Source organism: Nothobranchius furzeri, chromosome 12, assembly GCF_043380555.1.
Source record: "Nothobranchius furzeri strain GRZ-AD chromosome 12, NfurGRZ-RIMD1, whole genome shotgun sequence".
NCBI lineage: Eukaryota > Metazoa > Chordata > Actinopteri > Cyprinodontiformes > Nothobranchiidae > Nothobranchius > Nothobranchius furzeri.
Genome location: NC_091752.1, coordinates 50,906,353 through 50,917,365, shown reverse-complemented (window position 1 = coordinate 50,917,365; position 11,013 = coordinate 50,906,353). Strand labels below are relative to the sequence as shown.

General features: G+C 41.0%; 1 protein-coding gene across 1 annotated transcript in view; it reads left to right on the top strand.

Annotated features, from left to right (window-relative positions):
• The window catches only part of rabep2 (rabaptin, RAB GTPase binding effector protein 2), a 38,071-nt gene that overhangs the window by 13,364 nt on the left and 13,694 nt on the right, over positions 1-11,013 (top strand). Inside the window, exon 2 of the mRNA XM_054750480.2 lies at positions 4,978-5,133. Within this exon, the coding sequence (XP_054606455.1) occupies positions 4,978-5,133 (156 nt within the window). The remainder of the gene's footprint in view (positions 1-4,977; positions 5,134-11,013) is intronic.

Here is an 11,013-nt window from a genome sequence, read left to right as displayed (position 1 = left end):
AACCAGTCAGCCAAAGGGAGATCCGTTTGGCTGACTGGTTAGCATGCATGACTCTCACCCGGGCGACTGGGGATCGAATACCGCCCGGGCCCTCGTTTCTCAACCTTGCTTCAAAGCAATTGTCAAAAGAAGTTAAAACAAGACACTGCTGTAATTGTTTTCTCACCGTTTAATGTTGTCATTTGTTTTTTCATCCAATCCATTAGTCTGCGGGTGATATGCTGCTGTCACACTCCTCTCAATTGAAAGGAGCTCACATAGTTTGCTGTTGATCTAAAAAAAAACAATGAGGCACATTATAATTAGTTATTTTACAGATTTGACTTTTAGGCCAATTAAAAATTTATATTAAACATAACTTACTTGATTCACAAACTCTCGCCCTTGGTCTGTAAGAATGCGCAGAGGACAGCCATGCCGATAAAAAATCGTGCATAAATTTTGGGAGACTTCCTCTGCAGACTTGGTTTTCAGAGGGAAAGCCTCCACCCACTTTGAAAAATAATCCGTGGCTGTCAATATGTACTTGTAGCCAGAAGGGGTCTGGGGAAGCGGACCTGTCAGATCCATTCCGACCAGCTCCCACACACCAGATACCTGTTGGTGATAGATTAAATGTTTATGAACAGAAGTAACATAGAAGTAATAAACTAACAGAATTACAATGGACAGTCACCTTGATGCAATCCAGTGTTTCGACTACCTTCAGTGGAGGTCCAACTCTTTGGCAATGGTCACATTCAGACAGCTAGAAAATGTATTTTGTTTTATGAAATTTATAAATATTGTATATTAGAGATTGCTAACAATGAGGTAACATACCCATTTCTCAATGTCTGCAGTCATACCATGCCAATAAAATTTCGAACACAATGATTTGCGAGTTTTCACAATGCCACTGTGTCCTCCCATTTTTGAAGAATGGATTTCCCTAAAGTTGGTCCAAGCCTCCTCTTTTGATTTAATGGCTTTTCGCCTAGGCAAGGGTCCAAAGAATAGACCCCCAGCTTTATTGAAAGAATTTACACATTAGTCACATGGCGTATTATCAGAAAATGTGATGTATGCTTAAATCTTAACAACTTACCATGAATGCTGAATTTAGAGGCATATTTCCTTAGGCTTTGCCTTTGTCCTTTGGTGTAGTGCAGCAGATAGGAACCCTTGGTAAGGAGATTAAATATCTCATCCCATCTGCCTTCCATTTTACTGTAAAAAATGAAAACAAGGAAGTAATTTGAAAATTAAAACTTCTGATTTAAAAAAATAATTATACAGTCAATTATGTTCATATACACTGAAAACAACCGCATGTTGAGGAAGTAAATTATTATAAATATGACGAGGCAGCATTCAAACAATTTTTTACTTCTAAAATGTTTCTTATCTCAAGACTGAAGACATTTATTTGCCATTTGCACACGGATCAACAGTCCCTGCACATTGGAATTCAGTGTTGTATGTGCACATAGTCCATGGAAGGAAGTGTTATTCCTATGATCCTCTCTGCAGACTTTATGACTCTTTGTAGAGCTTTCCTCTCTGTCTGTGTGGTATTTCCATACTTATACCATTCTTATCTGTGTGCTTCCTTACAAAATTATGATTTACGGGTAGATACATAAAAGAAATATGGTTTTTAACATGTTTCACTTTAACAGAGACAAATCTTTTTATGTGTTGGTTTATATCTAGATATTTTTCTGCTTCCTGGTTTGTAGTTTTGAATCACATTCCTGCGTTTTTAAACAAGTAGCAAAATAGTTTAAGCAAGCAGAAATAAAGTATAAAAAACTCACTAACATAGTAGTCAGACATGTTATTTAATCATATTTCTAGTCAAAAACAAAACTTTTTCAGGAGGAACACGGAATTAGAAACATGTTCATATTATATGAATCTATTAAAATAGCCCCTTTCGTCTTTAAAATGCTGACTTTAATTTCCTCACGGACTGTATAATTGTTGGTCTTGTATTGTTTTTTTTACTTCTTGTTACTATTTATATGTTTCATAGCCGTTACATGACGTTCAGGCATCAAAGTTTAGTTGTTTCATCAGCGATTAAATTACGTGCAGAAATTGGCAGTCAAAAAAATGCACTGCACACTGAAAACTGTGACTAAAGTACAAAATATATCAAATAATGTGTTAACATTAAAGAATATAAATGAATTACTTACATTTTAGTCGTAGTTTCACTTTTTCGCCGATCTTTTCTAGTCCGTATGCTCATCTGACGCCTCTGTAGAACGTACCGGAGTTGTCGAGTAATGCGCATGCGCGCACATGCGCATTATCTGCAAGTATGCTCCTCTGACAGGTATGCTGTTCTGACACAACACCGTTCGTGTCAGCGGACACGGTAGGGTCGGGGACAGGGGCAGGGCATGACGCTTAGCAAAGCGCTGGGGGAAACCCTGCTGCCAACTTGAATTTTGCCAACTGCTTTTGAATTGCACCGAAACAAAAGAAGATACACAAATGTTTGCATGTAAGTTCTTCTAAAAATTAGATGCACGGCTTTTGAATATCGAGATAATATCGCTGGAAAAGAATATCATGATATATTGCCATATCGATATTTTCTTACATCCCTAATAGCTGTAGAATTCTGATTACTTGGGTCAGAATAGGAATCACTTATTTGATTTGATTATTCTTTGACTTGGTACATTTACTACTTCTTTTAATTTGAAATCACAACTGGAAAGCTGTGACGTGGCTCATCTGAATAACAGCTTGAATGATGCCCGAGCACTAGACTGTTTATTATGACCTTAGCTCACTTTACTGAAGTTGTCCATCTTTATACGCTATAAGTGTACGATTTAAAACAGGAGGTGGGTAGACTCGCCTTTTGTGTTTAAGCTCCTCTGTACTGGAATAAATTACCCACTGAATTAAGATCCATCTCAACAATTCGTCAATTTTCCCGCACTGTTTATGCTTATGTAAAGCCAAGCTGTAGTTGCTTTGTTTAATCTTTATTATAATGATTTTGTGCATTCACTGGCTAACATGCTGTATTTCGTTGCCAAACTTTGTATTCAATTGGGATATTACTTCACTTTAGGTTTATTTACAATGTCATTTCTTGCCCTTAATTCACTTTTGAGTGCCTCACAGCAGTTTTATTTAATTGTATTTAATTTAATTTTGTATATAGGTATGTATGTACTTATGTACACGTGTGGGTATCTATGTATCCATGCTTATGTGTTTATATTTACGTGTGTATATATATATTTATACATATCGTTAATTTTACTATTATTATTTATTTACTTTCCTTCTTTTTTTTTAAAGTCTGTTATAACTTTCTAACTCTGCCACCTTATTTGTTATTGGTTGTGTTGTAGGAGGACCTGCTCGAAAACGAGATGTTACATCTCAAGCAGTTTATCCTCCTGAAAACCAGAAGTTAAATAAATAAATAATAAATAAATAATAAAACATGGGAAACATATACTTTCACCTCCACAAAGGCACAAAGTGTTTTAGCTGATGATTTCTCCATTCATCCATTTTCTCCTGCTTATTCGGGGTCAGGTTGCGAGGGAAGCTCCCTAGCAGAGAGACTCAGACTTCCCTCTCCCCAGCCACTTGGGCCAGTTCCTCCGGGGAAATCCTAAGGCTTTCCCTAACCAGCCAAGAGATATGGTCCCTTCATTGTGTCCTGGGTCTTCCTTTGGGTCTCCCCCCTATTGGACGTGCCCAGAGAACCTCACCAGGGAGTCATCCTGGAGGCTTCCTAACCAAATGCTCGAGCCACCTCAACTGGCTCCTCTCAATCTGGAGGAGCAGTGGATCTACCTTCGGCTGCTTGTATCCACAATCTCATTCTTCATAATGGTCTGATGATTTTTGGTTATTGAAAGCCCAAATAATTCAGGATTCACATTTAAACAAGGCTCCAGTCACCAGTTTATGTCGGTGGATCAGAACCATTTTGACAGAGCAAAACAATGATCACGTCTGCTCAGGAACAGCACTTCATTAAAACAGCTTTGGCATCAACTTGGGACGAATTAGACCCGGGCTTTTCTTAGAGACATGAGCAGATAGAGGTACTTCTTTTTCTTCTTCGATGCTAAATGGCAGACAGCCCCATTGGCTGATTTCAGTAGAGATGAATATGTCATGTTATTAGTTGTTCTGATTGGTCCTAGCGATGTCCAATTGCATGCGCAGTTTGATTGACAACCGTAGGTTCTGCCCCACAACCGAACCTTTACATCAGTTTTCTTATTGACATTTTCTTTGGTTTGTTAATTTATTGTTGCTAAGTAAGCACTAAAAAATGCTGGTATTTACATATCTTCTATGTGGACATCTTTTACATCCAGAATAATAATTTTAAGTAAATCAGGACCATAAATACATTTAGTATGTTTATTTTATGTTTATTTTTGACAAAAAAATCTAAATTAGGCGAAATTGGTACTGGCTAAAGTTACACGCCAGTGTTGGCCCTCGAAACAAAAACCAGTTAATTTCTAGAAAGAGGCAAGTGGGATTAGATGTAGATGGGATTGATAAATCTGCTCATTTACATTTTGTCTGATAGAAAATCATATCTAACATAAAATGAAACATCTGTGTTGTATGTCAACCATCTGCTGCCCTGATTTCTAGACCGTCCTTGGAAACATGAACCACATTTTGGATGTCTGTGAGCAAACTCCGTAAACCCCGCTGCCTTGTCTCAGTTCCCCTATTAGAGGACAGGATGCATCAGCATTCCCGTTTTACAGAAACATTCATACTAAAAACAAATGAGCTTTTCTTGGTGTACTTTTGTTCTCCCTTTATTTGTGTTTCTTAATATACATTTTGATGGTAGGCATCAGTGAGCTTCCTTTATAAATCCTTAGGTACTTAAAGAAACATTTGTTTCTGTGGTATAAAGACGTTGCCAGTTCATGCATCCTTTCAAAGAAAAGATAATCTCCGTGTCCTGTGTCTTATTTTCAGAGGCGAGTCTGCGGGCCCAGCTAGCAGAGAGCCAGGCGCAGGTCGAACACTGGCAGGGTGTGGCGACCATCTGTGAGCTGAGCAAACAGGAGGAACTGGCAGAGCTGCAAAAACAATGTGATGAAGAGATCCAGTCACTGCAGGAGGCTCTCAGAGGTCAGTGACGGTGGTTGTTGCTCTGTGCTTTTGCTTTCACATGTGCTTAGTAAGGAACATACCTCCCGACGGCGCATACGCATACAGTGAGTCAGGATTTAAGAACAAGAATGTCCTTGGGGGATCCCCCCCCCCCCCCCCCCCCCCAACCACACACACACACACACACACACACACACACACATACCAGTTAGGATAGGGTGACCATATTTCCATTTCCAAAAAAGAGGACGGGATCTGTTCCTACCGATGATGTCACACTATGGCAACACCACACAAACCATGTTGGGACCCATTTTTTCCCCAAGTGTAAGAGCTAAAATTAATATCAAATTCTGCCAATAAAAGGGCTCTAAAACAATTCTAATGTAAATATATTCCATATTTTTTTTTGCTGCTTTAGTGCTGCAACAAGGTTTTATTAATAAGAAATTATTATAACTTTTGTTTTACTACAGCATCGGTACGCTTCCTGTGCACAGATTATTAAGGATGCTTGTTTCAGCTGTGAGATTAGACGATAGGATCAATGAAAAAATAAGTTGTCACACACTCCATGGAAACTTTCAAATGGTTTTGTTACTTTTTGCAAGTTTAGAAAAGAAGCAGATGAGACAGCATGTCTGATAATTTAGTTTTTCATCTGATAATATTAGAACATGTCAGCGATGTCTGAGGGTCTTTAACAAACACCGTATAACTAACACTACTGGAGAGGGTTTGGATTACACAGAGGCTTCTGGGAGCCCAGTTATGGGGGTAGGAGGTGTTCTGTTTTGCCTTGGCCCCCAAAATGCATTGAAACGGCCCTGGGTGTGTGACTGAGTTTTGAAGGTGATCTGAATTGTATCAGATGTATAAATATTACATGTGTGTAACTTATAGTTTTATACAGGTTAAAACGTGTAGTGGAGATAAATCTACCTACATTTTACTTTTCAACACTTTGTTTTGTTTTCTTGTTTTTATTTAACTATTTCCTGTCCGGTCTGTCTCTCATCTTCCTGCATCTCCTCTAAACTCTCCAGAATAACCGCTGCCTGGATTCTTACTTTTTCACCTCATCAGTTACTTTTGAGCAGATCAAAGGGATCTCCTGACCACAAAGCGTAGAGCGCGTTTCGATGCTGCGTCAGTGAGGTGAAATCACCGCAGCCCAGGTGATCAGCTCCACAATAGCAGAGCGCTTCAGGCACAAATAAGACAAAGTAGAGAATATGAGCAGACACGAACGATCGTGTGTTAATTATAGTTTTTTGGTTGATCCACTTTGAGAATGGACCGTGCGCTGGACGCAGCTGCATGGAGCGCAGCAACGATCGGCGCTCTGCCGCTCTGTGCTCTCCGCTCAAAAAAGCCCCCGGTACGCTGAGAGTCCATAAATGATGTAATATAGGTAGAAACCTTTTTCCCAGCTCTCCGTGGACGTGTAGGATATCCAGCTCCCCCATAATTCGATCCCTGCTCCCGGATGAAAATCCAGACATTTTCATCAATACAAGAAACCCGCCCGGACAGAGAGTGAAAAGTGGACATGTTCGGGGGAAAGAGGATGTATGGTCACCCTAAGTTAGGGATCATTGTTTAATTTAGGGATGCACATCGGCATCATTATCGTTATTGGCCGATGTTAGTCATTTTTGAACATATCGGTATCGGTCCGATAAGTAAAACTGGGCCGATATTAACAACCAATATTTTTTCCATCTTGTTTGCGTTTGCGTATCTGTTTCAGAGGCTAATGGGCTCGACACACGGGAGGCGACAAACAACCGCGATCAGCGAAATTTGTCGCCGTCGCTTTTATTACCTGACACACGGGAGGCGATCCGTGGCAGCTGCAAAGCCGTCTACGCGTTCTGTTCCATGGCTTAATCGAAACTTCCGTTGTTTTGTTTGGCTGTGTCTGGTTGGAGGGAATTGAGGTTATTTAAGTGGTTCAGAGTAGTGTTGTCAAAAAAATCGATACCTAGATATAAATCGATGCTAAAAGTGGTATCTAAATTAGATATTCCATCCCTGTGGTATCGATATTATGGACTATTATACACAGCCTTCTTCAAGTACACCGACACGCACGACAGCCAGATGCCGTAAAGCAGCCTCCGCCTCCCAGACAAACAGAAGAAGAAGACGCCGCATGGCTACATTGCAATTTCCCACGCGAGGTGTCTCCGATCCAAGTTTTGTTAACAATGGCAACAGCGAATATGGGTGGCGCTTCACAGCCCAACTTAATTAGCATACCAAGTCCGACACGTAGTTGTATATTCACGCTTATGTGCTTAAAGGAAACTCCCGTTTATTGCAATCTGGACTTAATTTCTAGCATGCAGTACGTTTGTTTACTCACGTTGACAACTTTGGTGCTACTTGGATTCCCCGGGGTATTTAGATCCATCGGCGAATCACCATCAGTGTATATCCATATAACGGGTGCGGACGGGCACCCATGGTGCAGCCTCGAAATAAGACATTATCTGCACCAAAACATCTCAATGTCGAAAGGTTTTGTTAGGAATCATTAACATGATTCCCCTGTTCGTTTGGAGCGGGTCTGGGATTTCTAGGCGTAAACAGACTAGCCGCGGCTAATCTAACCGGCGCTTTTAATGACGTCACTGCCGTGCGCCAATCTGTTTTTATTAAGATTACCGGTAGATGTACCTTTGTCCTACTGTGGAGAAATTCTTTTTCTCCCTTTATTGACCAACAGAGTTGTTCAAAAGTACAGAACAAAACATGTGGCATTACATCTTATGACAAAAATGCACCTTAAACAGAGTTTAAGCAGCAAAACATCACTCTGCAAATAGTGTATATATAGTGAGACAATTCATGATTTAAAGTGTTAACTTTAACCCGTTTTTGTATGCACTTTTAAAAAAATGCTGATACTTGAAAGGTTTAATCACTTTACACACTTAATTCTTAACATTTAATTTTTGCAATATAAATTGAGGAATGTTATTTTTTGAATAAACTTGTTCAATAAATTGGTGTTTTTAAATAGTATCGAAATCGAGCATCGAGTTTTTCCCCCAGTATCGAATCGAGTTTGAAATGTTAGTATTGCGACAACCCTAGTTTAGAGTTTAAAAAAAGTGGTAGATATGATGTTTCACAAGGTGCTGCTAGAGTTATGTGAAATCTTACTTCTGATTTTACTATATAAAACATAATAATAATCAACTTCTCCTTGTTTGCTCGGAGATGTACGGAGCATCCTGTCCGCTCATTGGTCAGTGAATGAAACCTCCGTTGATTGGTCCTCGTCCGAGCGACAGCGATGAAAAGTTGAAAATATTTCAACTTTCTGGGATCGCGTCACTGGGTCGCCTGTGCATGAGCGCAAAATTTCACACGCACGTTTTTCGCGTTTCGCTTGGTAGGAGGGAGACCTGCGATTATCGCTTTGTCACGCATGTCTCATTGAAAATGACTGGAGGAGAGGCGATGTCGCCTCCCGTGTGTCGAGCCCATAAGGGGGGTGATGATGTGTAATTGTTTATTCCTGTGACAGTGACGGTAATCACCTCAGAAGCATAAATGTGTGTGGTATGTGCGTATAGAACACATTGCAAATTCCACTTTAAAGAAAGAAAGCAAAACATGAAAAAGATCAGCTTGCATAATTTCAATCTATACAAAATTTGCTGATTTCAGAAAAAATCAGTATCAGCAAATATTGGTTATCGGCCATAACAGTTGGATATCGGTATCGGCCCAAAAAATTCACATCGGTGGGTCCCTAGTTTAATTTCTATGGTTGTTTACTTTTTTCAAACCTCTTTATTTAATTTATAACAATGCAAACGCTTGTCCGTGTTTCACCCAGAAACTACATCTCAGACGGTTCTGCTGAAGTTTAAGCCAAGTGTTCAGATGGAGTTGTGCTGTAAATGATACTGCTGCAGGGGTGGACATTAACTTCAAAACCAACCGGCCAGCCGGGCCGGTAACTCCGAATATTTACCGGCCCCGCCAAGAATCTACCGGCCCCGCTGGTCAGCTGCCAAAACGAGTCAAAATAACAACTGAACCGTTTTAAATGTAATAAACCTTTATTTTGTACACATTCACAAACATAATAACGTATTCAAGTTTGAATTTGTTTGTTCCCTCACCAAAACTCGATTTTGTCGTCGCATACTTCCGGCATACAACGCAGTACATCACCAACTCCGCTTTGCTGTACTCGAGCCATTGGCTGTGTTCGAGATGAGCCAGTTCTGCGCAGATTAGACCAGCGGTGATCGGTGCGCAGTGCATGCCGGTTAGATTTGTGTCCGACTTAAACGCCGGCTTTCAGCCACTCCCCCTGCCCTGCTGCTTCCTTCTGCTCTCGTCTGTTTTCCAGGCGAGGGGCTGCTCAACTCGAACACGGCCATTCTCTGCGCCTCCCGTCTTCTTTAAACCACCAAGAATCATTCCACCTACGCACACACTTCTCTGCTTCATACCGTTTCGAACTGTCTCGCTTCTCACCAGTTTTAAAGCGTTTTGCCGGATATTTCATCAAGAAATCCCATCCCTGTGGTGGCGCCATCTTCCTGCGTGCTTGTGTGTTTCTAGCGTGGTTCCACTTCGTCTTTAATAGTGAACTTATAGTTCACCTAACTATAACTAGAATTGTGCAGTACGTGCACGAATCGTACAAGTGCAGTACGTGCAGTACGTGGCTAGAGGCGCGCAGGTTCACGCGCGCGAAACGAAAACGGCGGCTTCCTACAGGGCGCGGCCATGATGTAGGTGAAAGCCGGTGTGTAAATGACAAACAAGACTTGGGCGCCACCCGGGCGGTAAGTCGTCAAGTATATACCGCCCGACGAGAAAATTTAACGCCATTGGCGCTCGGGCGCTTTAAAGGTCCACCCCTGTGCTGTCATGCCGGAGGACAACCCAAAGGTTGTTGGGTGTTGAGGTCTTCTAAATGGCTCATAACCTCTTCAACTGACACACCTTCATCAGACCCTGCGTACAGGGGCGTCGGACTGGGGGGGGAAAGGGTACCGTTTACCCAGGGCCCACTGCAGGGAGGGGCCCTGAGACAGCTTTGAATAAAAATGTTTTATTGTTGTTGTTTTTTCCCCCCAACTTACTTAATGTCTTAATAAACTTCCCTTTACCTGGATAAAGAGGTTAAGAAACAGAATTTCGCCTTAAAAATAATAACTGAATAATCTCTGAGGCATTTATCACCCCTTAAAAATGTGTAAAGTGGTTTAGTCCACACCAGCGGCCAGGGGCTGCACTGCCGCATGTGCTAATGAGACATCGCAGATGCCGACAGCCAGAGCTGGAGGCAGGAGAGTCAGTCATGTCTTTTCCCAAGAAAGGGAAATCTGGCTTCCAGAAAATCAAATCAAATCAAATCAACTTTATTTATAGAGCGCTTTCACATGGCCAAAATGGACAAACAAAGCGCTGTACATCAATAAAATGCAACACAATAGGACAGAGATATGACCATTAAAATACATTAATAAATCCATTAAAATACACTAAGAAATCCCTGTTAAATACCGTAATAAATCCTATAAAAATACAATAAGAAATCCATTTTAAAATATAGTACAAAAACCTGAGTGCCAGTTCACAGTCCATATCCGGCCTACTTCCCCCAACTTCAACGTCCAAAAGCCAGCGAGAACAGATGTGTTTTCAGTCTTCCTTTAAAAGTTTCTAATGACGTGGCCTGTTTTACATCAGCTGGCAGCTCATTCCAGAGACTTGGTCCAAGTACTGAAAAAGCTCGACTACCACGGGACTTCAGGCTGTACCTAGGCACAGTTAGTAATCTCTGGTCAGCTGACCTAAGGGAACACACCGGGACATGCTGGTGGATGAGAAAAGAAAAGAAAAGGAGAAGGAGAAAAG